This window comes from Lagenorhynchus albirostris, chromosome 14 (genome assembly GCF_949774975.1).
Source record: "Lagenorhynchus albirostris chromosome 14, mLagAlb1.1, whole genome shotgun sequence".
Lineage (NCBI taxonomy): Eukaryota > Metazoa > Chordata > Mammalia > Artiodactyla > Delphinidae > Lagenorhynchus > Lagenorhynchus albirostris.
The window spans coordinates 81,654,727-81,672,462 of NC_083108.1; the positions used below are offsets into that span (position 1 = coordinate 81,654,727).

Below are 17,736 nucleotides of genomic sequence, written 5' to 3' on the forward strand. Positions count from 1 at the left end.
TCTTGAGGGGTCACTTTACAGTTTGTCAGATAATTTCTTACCCATATGTCCTGCTATATCTTCACAACAATCCTGGGTGGACGTGGGGAGGGGGGCATTGGGCAGGGATGTCACCCCATTTCACATGGGAGTGGGAGACTCAGAGAGGCGGAGTAATTCGCCCAAGGTCCCACAGCAATTAAGAGGAAGGGCCAGGACTCAAACCCAAATGAGCTTCCTATCTGGGGGCTCGTTCCTTGTGCCTTCCCTCCCAATAACCCAGAGTAAGTTCCCGCTCCCATCTTATGGAAATGATGGACACGGAAAAGAAGGTGGTCAGACCAGGCTGTGTCCCGTTTTCACCGCAGCTCTTTCAGCAGCCATAGCCTGGCTCAGGGCTGGGCACACAGGAGTCACTCAATAAAGGTCAATGAATGAACCCTGGGCAGGTGGGGCAGGCCCTTCCCTGGTCAGCGCTGCAGGACTGGCTCAACCAGGACAGTGGCGCTCTGGCGCCCTCTGCTGGTCTCAGCACAGGGACCACAGGGCGGCAGCCGAGAGGGCCTCTGTCTCCCCTGTGTCCTTGGCCAGATGGGGTCTCCAGGCACCCCTGTGAAGTTCTACCTCAGCTGAATCGCTGCCTCAGTTTACCTACAGGGGAGTAAAGGGCATCAGCGAGCTCTAGCAGCATTATGATTCCAGCAAGCACCAGTGATGATATTAACCACCATGGACGTTTATGGAGCCCTTGCTGGGTAGGTGCTGTGCTAAGCAGGTATGCAAACTCTTTTGTCCAATCTGCCCAAGAACCAGGTGAAACTCTCTAGTCCATCAACAAATCCTGTGGCTCCACCTTCAAAATATTTCCAGAATTTTCTGCCTCTACTGCCCCACCCAGGTTTGTCAACCTCCTTTGGACTATCTCAGCAAACCCCTGGCTCCCCCTGCTGCCACCTTTATCCCCATCAGCCTGTTCTCCACTCAACCGACAGCAGGAGCCTGTGAAACCCAAGGCAGATCATCTCATCCAGCATCAAAGTCAAAGGCCTTACAGTGGCTGACGGCACCCTGCACGACTGGGCCCTGCTACTGAGCTGCCTCACCTTCTTCTCTCCCCCCACTCCCTCCGCTCCAGCTGTGCTGGCCTCTCTGCTTTTCCTTTAACAATCAGGCACCTTCCTGCCTCAGGACCTTTGCACGGGCTGTTCCCTTTGCCTGGAGCACTGTTACCCCAGATAGCTGCTCCCTCATCTCTTTCAAGTCTCAAATGCTTCCCAATAACCCCATAGGTGGTCTATTATCATTCGTCCCATTTTACAGATGAGGAAACTGAGGCTCAGTCATTTGCCTAAGGTTATTGTAGTTAGGTTGCCAGGAAATCCATATCTCAACGGGAGATACTCAGCACAAAACTAACCATTTTTTTTTCCACAATGGGTGGTTTTTCTTTTAGATTATAAGGTTTCAGAAAAAGCTGAACCCTACCGGATGCTTGCTGATTGAAAAATAATTGTTAATAATCACAGTACCTAACTTTTATGAAGAAGTACCTAGTTTTGCCAGGCACCGTGCTTCACCTCATTTAATTTTCACAATAACCTGAAGAAGCCCTCATTGCAGTATGAGAAACTGAAGCTTGGCCACGTTAAATAAACTTGATTAAAATTACTGATGAAGTCGGGGGGCCTGATTTCAAGTTGAAGCCCATAAACTTGACATAATCCTGCAGGCTGGTGCAATCTGCTCGGCTGTATTTTAGGACATCTGTATTCCCTAAGCGCACACCAGCTGATAACAGCACCCTGGGAGGCAGGGGAAACGAGGCCGTGGGGGCAACATCTGCCCACATAGGCAGGATGGTCATTCATTCATTCATTCATTCACTCAGTAAGTCTGATTCTGTGCCAGGTATCAGGGGCCTTGGATGAGTCAGACCTGGCCCCTGTCCGCAAGGGGCTCAAAGCCTGGAAGGGGAGAAAGGAGAGTGGACATGTGATATTTCATGTCACCGATGCTGTAATTAAGGGCCACGGTCGGCAGAATCTGAGTAGGCGTCTCAGGAGCAGACATTTGGGCCTTGAAGCATGAGTAAGAGAAACTATCTGGTTAAATGAAAAGGGGTCATCCCCACACTCACGGCCACTAAAGTTTACTGGGAGCTTTCTATGTGCCATGAGCTGTCCGAGGCGTCTTGCTCGGATTAACTCACTGAACCTCACAACCCCGCAACTGCTGACGCCCATTTTACAGATGAGGAGATGAGACTTAGAGAGGTTAAGTAACTTGCCTAAAATCACACAGCGGTTAAGGGGCCGGGACTGAGAGGATGGAGGATGGATGGTACAAGGAAATGGGCTCTGGGGTTCGCCTGTCCTCTTTGAGATCACTCTGGCTTTGTGGCTACTCCCAGACTCTGTCCCTGGGAGTTAAACATGTAACGACTCATAGCAGCTAACATTCCTGTACTCATCATGCCGTACCAAGCTCTGCACCTGTCCTTCTCCTCTCTGTCTTTTTTTTTTTTTTTTTTTTTGCGGTACGCGGGCCTCTTACTGCTGTGGCCTCTCCCGTTGCGGAGCACAGGCTCCGGACGCGCAGGCCCAGCGGCCATGGCTCACGGGCCCAGCCGCTCCGTGGCATGTGGGATCCTCCCGGACCGGGGCATGAACCCGCGTCCCCTGCATCGGCAGGCAGACTCTCAACCACTGCACCACCAGGGAAGCTCCTCCTCTCTGTCTTTTTATTCAAACTTTACAACACCTTGGGATAAGGATGCTCCCAATCCCCATTTCACAGAAGGAGGAAATGAGTCTCTGAAAGGTTTGAGCACTTGCCCACGAACCCCCAGAACCCGTGGAGTTTCCACCCCGTGATGTCCCTTCCCACCCATGTTGCTGGAGTGTTGCTTTAAAACTGTTTGGACCAGATCCACAGTAACATACAATTTACATCACCAACCAGGACACACACACAGGCGCACACAGCTAAAATAAAAGTTTCACAAAACAATACTTAATCTTACCACAGACTACATACCCTGATGGCTCTATTCTATTCTGCTTCATTACAAAAAATGCTTTGAACCTATAAATGCCATTTCTAGGAACTTATCCTACAGATATATGCACATTTATATGAAACATGTATGAACAAGAGAAAAAGACTCAAAACAACCCAAGAGTCCAACAACGGGAGACCGACTAAATAATCTATGGTACAGCCACACAGTGCAGTATTACACAGCCAAATAAAAGAATGAGATACCAATTGGAAAAATTCCGGGATATATTGTTAAGTGAGAAGAGCAAGACACAGAATGGAGTGTAAGAGGTGGGGAGAGTGACATGTACTTATTTGTTTGTAGCCGCATAAGGAAACGCTGGAAGCATATACAAGAAAGGAATAAAAGTGGTTTCCTGCCCACTTGGAAGCTTCCGGAACCTTCTTCTGGAGTTAGCCCTGGGCACCGGGATCAGGGCAGTCAGGAGTAGAATTAGGAGTGAAACTCTCAGTGTTTACCTTTGCGTATCAATTTGATATCTGAACCACGTAAGTAAGATGTTAAAATGTGAGAGGAAAGAAGAGAGCCCTCACTTACCCAGTGCTGCCATGATGAGGAAGAAGGAGGCGGCCACGAGGAAGGCGATGTCGGGCTTGGTGTAGGACAGCAGCTTCTGCAGCGTGGCCCCGGAGGCCTGCTCGGGCGCGGGCCGGTCCTCCCCAGGGGGGCCCTCGGCCTCGGCCCCTGCCCCCCGCTCGAGGGCCTTGGCGTCCGGCTGCACTGTGGACAGCAGCCACCAGAGCAGGAAGGACGCAGCAAGTGAGATGTAGGTCCACACAAAGAGGGCCCAGAACCACGGGTCCCGGACCGGCTTGCGTACCTCGGAGAAGAGCAGCAGCTTCACCATGGTGTAGATGCCCGCGAAGAGGCACACAAGGGCGATGACCGTCCAGGAGGCCCGCAGCCGCCGGGGCCCCAGGGTGCTGTTCTTGGCCACGCCGATGGTGGCCCCCAGCAGCAGGCAGCTGCGGTACAGGCAGGCCGCCCAGAGGTCCAGCACCGAGTCAAAGATGTTGAAGTGCCGGATGTCCTCCAGGAGGCTGCGGTCCAGGTGGCTGAGGACGTAGATGGCTGTGGTCATGCCGACGTCCAAGCTCATGAAGGCCAGGGTCACTACCACTGCCTTCCACAGCTGCATCCTGCTGGCGGGTGGTGGGCAGGCACCGAGGGGCAGGCTCTAGCTCATGGGGGCAAGGCCATTGTCTGTGGGGCGAGGCCAGACCTGTAGAGGCAACAGGGCAAGGGGTTCAGGTGTGCTACTTGCTGGCTGTGTGACCTTGGGCAAGTCACCTGACGTCTCTGAGCCTCAGATTCCTCATCTGTAAAATGGCAGTGACAAGAATACTGATTTCACAGAGGTATTGTGACGGCTCCACTCATTCAAGGAATATGTATTGAGCACCCTCTGTGGGCCAGACTCTGTTCTTTGCACTGGGGATTTAACAGTGAACAAAAATAACAAAGATCCCTGCTCTTGTGGAGATGAGACACTCATGTCAGAGACAGATAATAAACATAATAACTAAATGATACAGTATGTTAAGAGATAGGGCTGGGGTGTGAGGAACGAGGGGCCATGAGGGGCGGTGAGGGCAATTTTAAATAGTGGGCCAGGGCTTCCCTGGTGGCGCAGTGGTTAAGAATCCGCCTGCCAATGCACGGGGGACATGAGTTCGAGCCCTGGTCCGGGAAGATCCCACATGCCACGGAGCAACTAAGCCCATGTGCCACAACTACTGAGCCTGTGCTCTAGAGCCTGTGAGCCACAACTACTGAGCCCGCGTGCCTAGAGCCCGTGCTCCGCAACAAGAGAAGGCACCGCAATGAGAAGCCCGCGCACTGCAACAAAGAGTAGCCCCCGCTCACCGCAACTGAAGACAGCCCGCGCGCAGCAACGAAGACCCAACACAGACAAAAACAAACAAACGAATAAATAAACAAATAGGGGGCCAGGGAAGACCTCGCTGTGAAGGTAAACCTTGAGTAAGACTGAAAGAGGTGAGGGAGTCTGCCACGTGGAGATCTGGGGGAAAAGCATTTTGGACAGGTGGAACAGACAACGCCAGAGCCTGAGGTAGGAACGTGTGGCTTGAGGGAGGCAAAGAGGCCCCATGAGGTCAGAGAGGTGAGGGTGCAGGGATGTGCAGGGCTCTGCAGATGAAACTGAAATCAGCAAAGGACATAATGAAGAGTCATTGCCTTATGACTACTACCGCTATTACTACTACAATCATTAATTTCTCTGAACCTGTTTCTTCTTTGTAAAATGTTAGCAGGAGGTTTAATATGTGAACATCAGGTCTGGGCACAGTGCCGAGCCCGTAATAATTGCTACTGATTGTTACCACATATAGTGCATGTTTAATAAACGTTTGTCCACTTCCCTCCTCCCCACATCAGGCCTTCAGTCTCCTGAAATAAACCTGAACCCTCTTAGACCAAGAAGGGGTGTCTGCAGGCCTGTGAGCAACCCAGAGACTTTTGTATCTGCCTGGAAGTTTCCAGAATCTTTTCCTCCAGCCCAGGTTGCCCCTCGCCCTCAGCCCTAGCCCCTTGTGGTTTTCTGGAGCGCGATGTCTGCGTTGCCTAAGGTATGTCCCACGTTGGGTCCTTCAGGCCTGGACCAGGGCCTGGGAGACGCCAGGAGCTGCAGAGACACGGAGGGAGGTGGGCCTGGGGGCCTGAGTTTGGGAGTGGGGCTTGTCCAGGGCAGGACTGGGACCAGACTGGGTGTGCCCCTGAGTGCCACCTCATGACTTGGGTTCATCCCTCTCTCCCCTGGGGTCTTTGTTGTCCCATCTGCAAAATGGGCAAAGCTCTGGAGTCCCCAGTGGAGGGGAGAGGTGCAGAGCAACAGGAAGGGTGACTGTGAGTAGTGACTGGGAATGGGGGCCAGACTGAGAGACCCTCTCCCCCCACAGCTCCAGTGCTCAGACCAATGTCAGAAACCCCACACAACCCCATGAGGCTGCTGCTTCCACATTCCCATTTACAGCTGGAGAAACTGAGGCACACAGAGGCAAAAGCACATGGTCCATATCACTCAGCCAACCAAGGCCCCAGCCAGGACTCGAGCCAGTGTGTGAAGGGTCCCAGCACCTGGCTCACAATCTCGGTACCACATGCCTGACACACGGCAGGGGCCCAATTACTACAAGCAAACAGTTAGGCAGCACGGCCCTTCCTAGCAGCCCCGCCCTTTATGTGGGTCACGTGCTTTGTACGTGTCTGCTTATGTAATCCTCACAGCAACTTCACGAGATTTACACTATTATCATCCCCATTTAGCTGACAGAGAAACTGAGGCCCAGAGAAGCTAATAACTTGCCAAAGATCACACAGCTGGTGAGCAGCAGGGCCGGGATTTGAACGCAGAGCTGTCTGGTTCCAAAAGCTGGGCTCTAAACTGCTAAGCTAAAGTGCTTGTCAATATAGCAAGTCCTTACTCACAGCAGCCAAGACATGGAAGCAACCTAAATGTCCATCAACAGATGAATGGGTAAAGAAGACGTGGTACATATACACAATGGAATACTACTCAGCCATAAAAAAGAATGAAATAATGCCCTTTGCAGCAACGTGGATGGACTTAGAGATTATCATACTAAGTGAAGTGAGTCAGAAAGAGAAAGACAAATACCATATGATATCACTTATATGTGGAATCTAAAATACGACACAAATATTTATGAAACAGAAACAGACTCACAGACAGAAAACAGACTTGTGGTTACCAAAGGGTGGGGAAGGGATAAATTAGGAGTTTGGGACTAGCAGATACAAACTACTGTATATAAAACAGATAAACAACAAGGTCCTACTGTATAGCACAGGGCACTATATCCAATATCCTGTAATAAACCATAATGGAAAAGAATATGAAAAAGAATATGTATATATATGGATAACTGAATCACTTTGCTGTACACCAGAAACTAACACATTGTAAATCAACTATACTTCAATTAAATATATATATATATATATACACACACACACACACACACACATACATACATATAGCAAGTGCTAACAGAGAGTATTCACTGAAGGAGAATAGTCTATACCAGAGGGGGCTCAGCTAAGAAGCAGAACTGATGACACACAGTGACAACAATGACAAGGACAGCAGCAACAGTAACAAGAGCAGACACTTATTGATGTTATCGTGCACCTGGCACTGTTCTGAGTGATTTACATGCATTCATCCTCACAAGAATCCTATGAGGTATGTTCTATTATCATCCCCATTTTCTGGTGAGAAAATTGAGGCACAGAGAGGTTAAGTAACCTGCCTCAGGTCACACAGCTAGGAAGTGGCACACCTGGGATGTGAACCAAGGCCTTCGAGTTCCAAAATCTGTGCTCTCAACTCCAAAGGCATAATTCTTCAAAACAGCATCTCAGGGGTAGGCAAGACCTTTAATGATGCTCAGGAGGGTCTGAGATGCAGAGGGGACCCAGGGGCGTGATGGTCCCCAAGCCTGGGCCCTGCTGTCACCACAGCACTTCTAGGAAGACTCAAGTATGTTCTAGAGAAGACAGTTGCTTTGTCAGCAGCTGCCTCTCCAAGGGAAGCCAGGGCTGACTGGGATCAAGGGCAGGGGAGGGAGTGAAGGTGGGGACAGGGGAACAGACACCCCCTGCCCAGGCCCTTGTTCCACCCCCAGCCCTGGCTGGGCTGCCAGTGAGGCTTCTATCTGCTGCAATGCAGAGGCCTCGAGGAGCCAGCAAGTGGGTGAGTGTGAGTTGGAGCCCAGGGAGGGATGCTCTTGGCCGGGTGCCTCACCAGGCCTCCTGGCCAAGCTACTGCCGGCTGCCTGGGCCCCGTCAGCCACCTTGGCTGCAACTCACCTCTTGGTGGGTACAAGGAGTCCCTTAGCTGCCGGGAAGGAGCTGGGATTCAGAAGTGGGACAGGAGGCAGAAGCCCAGGGGCTTGGCCAGCCCTCCCCATCCCGACTCCCAGTCACTGGGTCAGTCCCTTCCCGACACCCTCTGCTTCGGGTAATGTCATTTGACAACCACCCACATGGGAGCCCCAGCTGTTTATCTTCTTCACTGGAATAAAAGAAAATTTTGCACTCCAGCATCACAGACTATTTGAACCACGTTTTACAGATGGGGAAACTAAGGTCCAGAGAGGGAGGGAGGGAGGCTTGTCTAAGGTCACCCCGTGAGCTGGGGACAGAACAGCAAGAGCACCGGGGTCCCCAGCTCCTAAGTGCTGAGTCCTTCTACTCCAGGCTCTGATGGAGCAGAATCCAACTTGGGTCAGGTTACAGCCCTCAGTGGGGACAGACTACTCTGTTATTTTTAAAGTTACTGAGCAGGAGAGTGAAGGGGACGAGACCACCAGCCAAGACTGGGAGGAGGGGAGGATGGGGGCCAGTGGGCTGGTTGGAGCCATGTCCCAGCACACCATCTGCCTGACCTGGAGGACGCAACTGAGCTTGGCCAGGCGGAGCAGGAGGGCAAATCGTGGGCACAAGGGTGACGTGTGTGCCCCAAGGGACAAGGACAAGGTGGTGGCCAGAGGTCAGAGCAGGGACTGCCCAGGGTCTGCTGTGCCCAGGAAAACAGGGTCAACTCGCCTTGACCCCAAGAGCTAAGGAATGGCACAGGATTAGCAAGTGACCACATCCCCACTGCAGGTCCTGTCAAAGGCTTTTCTTCCCAGTAGAAGAAATGGTGGTTGGGGCATCTCCAGCTGTCAGGTGCACAAAAGGAAAGTCTGGAACGGCCAGGAGATAACAAATAGCAATTATTATCATAACCACAGCAGCTACAGTTTATGGGGTGTTACTAAGTGCCTGACAATGTGCTAAGTGCCTGTCACCTCCCATCCCAGTTAATCCTCACCACTACTCTGGGACGTTCTCTCAGTTATCATTCCCATTTTACAGATAGGGAAACAGAGGCTTGGGGAAGTCAAATGACCTGAAGAGAATAGGCAAAGGCAGAGCTGAAACCCCACACTTCATTCTCTGGGCCCAGGCTATTCAGGGCTCCCAAGAAAGGGTCCTGAAGGGCCTGGGGGGCCCACGCAGCTCAGCTCTCCCCCAACTTTGGGGGTGAACTTTTCACCCCAAAGCAGTCATCACCCAGCTGACTGGGGCTGGTTCTGTGGGACAGTGTCATTGTGGGGTCTCTGGATGCAGGGCCAGGACTCAGCTGAGTCCACGTTATTCCATCCTGACTCCCACCCTTGCTGAGCCTGCACATCCCACACTGGCATCTGGGGAAGTTGTTTCAGATAACTCACCGCTCTAGGTGAGGCAAACTGGGGAGTCACTGTGGCCTTCCTGCCGTCCTCCTCTTGTCACCTGTCACCTGCCCACCTGAAGCAGGGGAATTGAGGGCAGCCTAACTCCAGGGTGGGGGGAGTCCTGTCAGACCAGCTTAAAGCTGTCTGAATTAACGTCATGTCTGGGGAGGGGGCACCCTGTTTTAACAAAGAACTAGAAATAAGGGAGAGGCCCTTGGGAAGCCTCAGGCCTAACTGCCGGGGTGGATGCAGAGAAGGGTCAGCCCATTGGCCAGCTGGGGGGACTGAGGGGAAGGGGTTTGCCAAGGTCGGCAGGTCCAGGCCTGCTCCCAGGTTTCTGACATAGCCAGCCTCTCAGGATCTGTGGGCAGGCAACGCTGTAGGGTGTGGGGAGCCCTCAGAAGAGGCGCCAGTCCGATCCTGGGGGGAGAACAGCCATCCCAGGATCCACGCCAAAAGGCACCCTCACCATTTTCCAAGAGGTGGCGGCACCTGAATGGTTAAAAAAAAAAAGGCAACATTCTCCCTGCGGCGTGGAAAGGATGCTGCAGGGATGGGGGGCTGGGACCTGCGGCTGCGGGTGCTAGGGTACCAGGAGGGGGGGCCAGGAAGTCTCCCACCTTCAACTGAGATGCCTACTCCATCCCCGAGGCAGGGAGAGCCGAATGTCCCTCCAGCCTGTGCCCGGTCTGGCACTTCGACTTGAGAAAGACCCGGGTCGGGGGTCCCGGGCCCCGCACTCTTACCTGTCAGCTTACCTGGCACCAGGTGAGCCGTGGGGAGGGGGCGCAGCGGGCTGGGGTCCTCAGGGGCGCGGGCTCCGCGCGGTTCATTGGAGACAGCGCCCGGCGCCCCGCTCGCTCCACCCCTCCCGCCTCTCCCTCCTCCCGCTGCTCCTCCGGGCCTCCCGCCCCCGGCTGCTGCGCAGCAGCAAGGTCGGAGCAGAGGGGGGCGGGCACACAGGCCAGCTGACGGGCAGGGCGGGGCCTCCTGGTGGACGGGGCCTTCGTGGGGGCGTGACCACAGCTAGCCACCGCCCACCTGCGACGAGCCCCGCCCTCATCCGCAGGACCAGGCCCTTCCGCTCGGTGCTCCACCCCTGGAGACCTCAGGCCCATTCTGAGCAGAAGAAAGTGACCACAGCTGCTGGGGCGCCTGCTCTTTAACCGTCCTTTTCCTCCGGAGGGCCTACCAGCCAGCCTCGGAGGATTGAGGTTAGGATCCTCATTCCTTCCTTCATTCAACCAATATTTGTTGAAAGGCACCTGCTATGTGCCGTGCCCCATTCTAAGCGTTTGCGATGCTACAGGGAACAAAACGAGATCCTTGCCCTTCTGGAGCTGACATTCTAGTGAGGGAGTCAGGCGATACACGTAATGAATAAGTAAATTATACCTGTTGGAAGGGAATACATTTCACGGAGACAAACAGAGCCAGGGCGGTGGGGATTGGGAGAGGGAGATAGCCGTATGCACTCAGCGATCGCTGGGGGCTGGGTGCTGGGTGCTGGGGGCTGGGTGTGAAAAAAGACGGAAAACTCCCATCCTTCGCGGGGTGGGGGAGATAGAAAACCAACAAGTAAATAACATAATTTCATGTGGTGCCAAGTATGATTTATTTCCTGTAAAGGAAGTAAAACTGGGTGAGGCAATGGAGAGCGCCATGGGGTCTCTTTAGCTGGGAAGGGCTCCCTGAGAGGCGAGAGGTGAGAAGGAGGGAGCCATGGAGAGGTTTGGGGGGAGAGCATTCTCCGTGAAAGGAACTGCCAGTGGGAAGGCTCTGAGGTGGGAACTCACCTGGCATTTGAGGAGCAGAAAAGGGATCAGTGTGGACTGAACCAAAAGCTGAGGAGAGTAGGTGAAGCCCAGAGGGGCGGCAGGTGAGGCAAGATATACCCTCATCTCTCCAGCCTCCGGTCAGAGGCTAAAAATGCTCTCTGAATGTAAAACAGTCTCTGCTTCTCACATGGGACAGCCTCCTTCAAGGGGAATTTGGCAAAGTGCAGGATTGTAAATGTACTTTTTTTTTCCTGACCCAGTAGGAATTTCTTCTATAGATAGACTTGTGGAGGGAGTGAAGATACTAGTTTGCAGATAGTCACTGGAGTAGCAAAAGTCTGGAAATAACCTAAATACCCTTCCATAGGGAACTGGCCAAATAATTACAGAGCATCGCTCAAAAAATACCCTGTAGCATGGGGGAAAAAAAAATCTATGTATCTATTCATACACAAATGTTACCTAAAGGTATGAAATGACCTCCAAAATCTATTGAGTAAAAACAAGGGGGAGAATCAAGCTGAAGTGTGATACTGTTTGTGCAAAAACGAAAGCAAATATTAATTGTACGTGAAGAAAAGCTCTTGGATGGATTATCCAAAAGCTAGAATGACTCAGGTCTGGGGCCAAATCCAGGCTCTGTCTTTTTTTTTTTTTTTTTTTTTGCGGTACGCGGGCCTCTCACTGTTGTGGCCTCTCCCGGTGCGGAGCACAGGCTCCAGACGCGCAGGCTCAGCGGCCGTGGCTCATGGGCCTAGCCGCTCCGCGGCATGTGGGATCTTCCCGGACTGGGGCACGAACCCGTATCCCCTGCATCGGCAGGCGGACTCTTAACCACTGCGCCACCAGGGAAGCCCCAGGCTCTGTCATTTTTGCTGTGTGAAAATAGCCAACACAATATTGAAGGAGCAAAACAAATTTGGTGTACTGACACTACCCGCCTTCAAGACATACTATATAAAGCTGCAGTAATCAGGACAGTGTGGTGTTGACAAAAGAACAAATAGATCAATGGGACAGAATAGAGAGCCCAGAAATAGAACCATATAAATATAGTCAACTGATCTCCGACAAAGGAGTAAAGGCAATACAGTGGAGAAAAGGCAAATGGTGCTTTGCAACAAATGGTGCTGAAACAACTGGACATACACGTGCAAAAAATACATATATATATTGACACAGACCTTACACCTTTCACAGAAGTTAACTCAAGATGGATCATAGACCTAAAAGTAAAACACAAAACTATAAAAGTCCTACAAGATAACCTAGGAGAAAATCTAGATTTTCTTGGGCATGGAGATGAGTTTTTAGATGTAATACTAAAGGCATGATCCATGAAAGAAAGAACTGATAAGCTAGACTTCATTAAAGTTAAAAACTTCCACTCTGTGAAAGATATTGTCAAGGGAATGAGAAGATAAGCCACAGACTGGGAGAAAATATATCTGATAAATGACTGTTATTCAAAATATACAAAGAACTCTTAAAGCCCAACAATAAGAAAGCAAATAACCTGATTTAAAAAGAGGGAAAAGACCTGAACAGACACCTCACCAAATGAAATATACAGATGCAAAATAAACGTGAAAAGATGCTCAACGTAATTTGTCATTAAAAAATTGCAAATTAAAACAACAGTGAGGTACTATTACATACCTAATAGAATGGCCAAAATCCAAAACACTGACAACACCAAATGCTGACGAAGATGTGGAGAAGCAGGAACTCTCTTTGATTGCTGGTGGGAATGCAAAACAGCACAGTTACTTTGGAAGACAGTTTGGCGGCTTCTTATGAAACTAAACATACTTCTACCATACGATCCAGCAATCATGCTCCTTCGTATTTACCCAAACGAGTTGAAAACTTATGGCCACACAAAAACCTGCATATAGATGTCTATAGCAGTTTTATTCATAATTGCCAAAACTTGGAAGCAACCAAGATGTCCTTCAGTAGGTGAATGGATAAAATGGTAATTCAGACAATGGAATATTACTCAGTGCTAAGACTAAATGAATTACCAAGCCATAAAAAAGACATGGAAGAAACATAAATGCATATTACTAAGGGAGAGAAGCCAATCGGAAAAGGCTACACACTGTATGATTCCAACTATATCATATTCTGGAAAAGATAAAACTATGCAGACGGTAAAAGGATCAGTGGTTGCCGGGGTTAAGGGAGGATGGGGGGATGAACAGGCAGAGAGTAGAGGATTTTCAGGGCAGTGAAACTATTCTGTATGATACCGTAATGGTAGATATATGGCCCTAAACATTGTCAAAAACCATAGAATATACAACTCCAAGAGTGAACCCTAATGTGAACTATGCACTTTGGGTGATAATGATGCATCAATGTGACACTCGATTGTAACAAATGTACCATCTGGTGTGGGATGTTTGTAGTGGGGGAGGCTCTGTGTGGAAGGGGGGCAGGGAGCACGTGATACATCTCTGTACTTTCCACTCCATTTTGCTATGAACCTAAAACTGTTCTAAAGAATAAAGTCTATTAATAAATTGGTTAAATGGCCAATTTTATGTTATCTATGTTTTAACCACAATAAAAATTGTTCATAGCAGCTTCATTCATGACATCACCAAACCGGAAACAATGCAAATGTCCATCAACTGTAGAATGACTCAGTGAATGGTGGAGTGGTCACCAGGTGGAATACTATGCAGCCACGAAAAGGGATGAGCCACTGCTATACATAATGACACAGATGAATCTTAAAAACATAACCCTGGGCTTCCCTGATGGCGCAGTGGTTAAGAATCCGCCTGCCAGTGCAGGGGACATGGGTTCGAGCCCTGGTCCGGGAAGATCCCACATGCCGCAGAGCCCGTGTGCCACAACTATTGAAGCCTGCGCGCATAGAGCCCGTGCTCCACAACAAGAGAAGCCACCGCAATGAGAAGCCTGCGCACATCAATGAAGAGTAGCCCCCATTCGCCGCAAATAGAGAAAGCCCACGTGCAGCAACGAAGACCCAACACAGCCGATAAATAAATTAATTAATTTAAAAAAAGAAAAAATAAATAAAAATAAATAAAAAAAGAGAACATAATGCTGGGGGTTGGGGAGGATAAAGTAGGAGTTTGGGATTAGCAGATACAAACTACTATATATAAAAGAGATAAACAAGGGAACTAGATTCAATATCCTGTAATAAACCATAAAGGAAAAAAGTATGAAAAAGCATACATACAAATGAAAAAGAATGTATATTATATATGTACATATAGCTGAACACCAAAAGCTGATACATTGTAAATCAACTATACTTCAATTAAAAAAAAAAAAGAACGTAATGCTGAGTGAAAGAAGTGGTATACAAAATAATACATGATTTTATTTTTTATTATTATTTTTTTCATATGATTTTATTTGTGTCAAATTCAAGAACAGGCAAGACTGATCTTTGCTCTTAGAAGTCAGAATAGTGTCTACCCTCGGGAGGTGGCTAGTGACTGATGGGGAGGGACATGGATGGGGGCTTCTGCAGGGCTGGGATGTTCTGTTTTGGGATCTGGGTGCTGTCTAGTTTGTGAAAATTCACCAAACTGTACACTTATGATTTGTGCCCATTTGTGCATGTGTGCTGTCAATTCAAAAGAATATGTATAGACACATGTATACATATATATACACGTACATACCATACATAGATACATACACACACACACACACACACACACACACACACACACACACACACACATCACTCTGGAGTCCAAAGGATGGGTGTTCTAATTCTGGTCCTGCACTCACAAGGTTTATGACCCTAGACAGGCCCCTGTACTTCACTGAGCCTCGGTTTCCTCATCTGTAAAATAGGGATAATAATACCTCACAAGGTCAACAAAAGGACGTCAGTGCTGGCAACGAGCATACTGATTCGGTGCTTACTACTACTATTCTGGCTGCTGTTCCCTTTGGTGACCAAGCCCAGGCTGGGGCAGGGTGGGGCTGGGACTCTGTTTCCAAGGAAGAGATGGGGCATGAGGAGGGCCAGTCTAAACTGAGGAGCAGGAAATGGTTATCTTGCAAAAACTACTGTGAAAGGAGAACACTAGCCAGGGAGCCGGGGTGTGCACGTGTGTGTGTTGCAGGGGAAGCTGCTGGGCTCCAGCCTGCGTGGTGGCTGCCTGGGGAGCTGGTCTCCCCTGGGCCTCCTGGGGAAGGAAGGCCCTTAGGAGTGGGATGAACGCAGAGCTGGGGAAATGGATCCTTTCCTGGAGAGCAGGGCCCTTCACTATCACTGGGCAATCAAGATGGCTGTAAAACTTTAATCACCTTCTCAGGCCACACAGCTCTGGGCTGGGGAGCTGGGTCCTTGAGGGGGGAAGCAGGTCCTCAACCGTCGTTCTCCTCCCTGGGGAAGCCTGGTAGCTTCAGGAGGCTTGGGCTAGGCCCCTGGATCTCCGCGGCCCAGTGACCTGGATTTCACACCTCAGGAGGGGAGGGGGCACTGAGAGACCTGGCTGCGCCTTTAGGAACAACCCAGCAGAGTCAGACTTGGGTTCCATTCCAGACTCCACCATGTATGAACTGTGTGACCTTGGTGGGTCATTCAAGCCATCTGAACCTTGTTTTCCACATCTGTAAAATGGGGATAGTTCCTACCGCATAGGGTTTGTTGTGAGGACTAAACAGCTTCCCTTTGCAAACAGAGTAAAATCCAAAATGTTCCCAGTGGCCTACTTAGCCCAATGATTTGGTCTCAATACCACCTGGCCTCCTTCCCTATGACTTGCCCTCTTGTATGCTTTTTGCTGTTCTCCAAGCATGCCAAGCTCAGTCCACTGCAGGGCCTTTGCCCCTTCAGTCTCCCTGTCTAGAACCCTTTCCTGCAGATCTTGCTGCAACAGTTAGAGCTCAGCTGAAATGTCACTCTTCAGGAGGCCTTCCCTGGCCACCGTGTCCGAAGCAGCCGCCTCCGGGCACTCACCATCTCATCAGCCTAGTGCCTTCCCAGCCCTTACAACTGAACGAGGATAACCTGATCTCATACTGGTCTCCTTGCTTGTTCCTGCCTCCCCCACTCGACTGAAAGCTTCAGAAGGCAGGGATCTTGTCTGTCACTCAAAACACACTTCCACACACTCACACGCACTCCTTCCACACTCCCAGACAGGAGGGTCTCGCTGCCCCTGCCCAGCCAGTGTGAAAAGCAATCAGGCTGTTGTGCAGGCTCTGTCCAGAGAGCAGGGGCCCTCTTCTGGCCCCTCAAGGTGCTGGACGGGAGACTTTGCTGGCTCGAGCCTTGGTCCCCCGAATGTGCTGATTGAGACAGCTGGGAGGACGGCCTGGCACCGCATCACAGGGCCTGGAGGTTTCCCATCTTCCTTCTGGGGTCCTGGGGCTTCAGCAGGAGCAAGGGGTGGGCCACGGAGCCCTGAAGAAGACAGGAACAGGGGCTGTTGCCTGTGTGTGTGTGTGTATATGTGTGACTGTGTGTGGGATGTGAGTGTGGGTGAGTACTTTTGTGAGGGTGTGCATGTGTGTGAGATATTGGGTGTATGAATAGGAGTGTGCGACTGTGACTGTATGTGGAATGTTGTGTGTGTTCAAGCGAGGGTGTGTGTTCATGGTATGTGTGAGGGTGTGAGTGCATGTGTGATTGTGTGTGAATGTGTGTTAGCATGTGTGAGCATGTAAGGCTGTGTTTGAGTGTGTGTGTGACTGTGGATGTGAGTGTGTGAGCGTGAACCTGTGTCTACACATGGGGAAAGGAAAGCAGAGTTATCAAGAAAATGCCAACAAGGGAATTCCCTGGTGGTCCAGTGGTTAGGTCTCAGTGCTTCCACTGCAGGGGGCATGGGCTTGATCCCTGGTTGGGGAACTAAGATCCCGCAAGCCACACGGTGAGACCAAAAAAATATATATATATATACATATATATTTATATATGAAGAAGAAAGAAAGAGACAGAGAGAGGAAGGGAGGGAGGGAGGAAGGAAGAAAGGAAATGCCAACAAGCCCAAAGAGAAAAGTCAACATCCCTCAAAATCCCACCACTCAGAGTATTCCTATTGTGGTGAACAGGGAACTCAGAGAGCAGACTGTTGGGTTCAAACCCCATACGTGTCCCTTACTGGAGAGTGACAGGGGGCAAGTCACTGCACCTCTCTGGGCCTCAGGTTCCCCCGTCTGTAACACGGTGATATAACAGTACCTAGCTCAAAGGTTTGCTGTAAGGATGAAAGGAGATAAGGTGGGTGGTAGATGTGTTAGCTCAGGTCCAGTAGAGAGGAGCCTCGGTCAACAGCTGTCATCTGCAGTCACCTGTTGATCTAGGGTAAGGGCCAGAGTCTTAAAGCCCCAGAGTCTTCCTCCCCACCCCCCATCCCTGCATCACGCTGAGCCATGGAGGTAACTAAGGCAGGGGACAGGGGTCATTTCCAGGGGTCAAGATTTCCTCCCCAGCTGCACGCCTTAGTTCTGCCAGCTCAATAGGATTGACACCCAAGCTTCTTCTCGGGGCTTTGCAGACCGGGGTCTTGGGGATGCATGGCGGACCATGACGGGGTTCCCAAGGTATGGCTTGCGTGTGCTGTGATGGGTCTCCCCGAGGATGGAGGGCACGCTCTGTAAGGCAGAAACATACTCAGCTCACACTGCGGCTGTACAGAACTTG

At 50.5% G+C, this 17,736-nt stretch overlaps 1 protein-coding gene across 7 annotated transcripts in view; it reads right to left on the reverse strand.

Moving 5' to 3' along the window:
* The window catches only part of ABCB9 (ATP binding cassette subfamily B member 9), a 35,810-nt gene that overhangs the window by 16,799 nt on the left and 1,275 nt on the right, over positions 1-17,736 (reverse strand). The window contains exons 2-5 of one of the 7 annotated variants that reach the window (XM_060170808.1): positions 17,275-17,687; positions 15,393-16,494; positions 12,744-12,825; positions 3,578-4,262 (exon numbers count right to left, since the gene is read on the reverse strand). In XM_060170808.1, coding sequence (XP_060026791.1) covers positions 3,578-4,178 — 601 coding nt within the window. In that variant the 5' untranslated portion in view covers positions 4,179-4,262; positions 12,744-12,825; positions 15,393-16,494; positions 17,275-17,687. Of the gene's footprint in view, positions 1-3,577; positions 4,263-10,052; positions 10,628-12,743; positions 12,826-15,392; positions 17,688-17,715; positions 17,735-17,736 lie in introns of those variants that run through there. The other 6 variants (XM_060170807.1, XM_060170812.1, XM_060170813.1 and 3 more) reach the window with 6 other exon arrangements.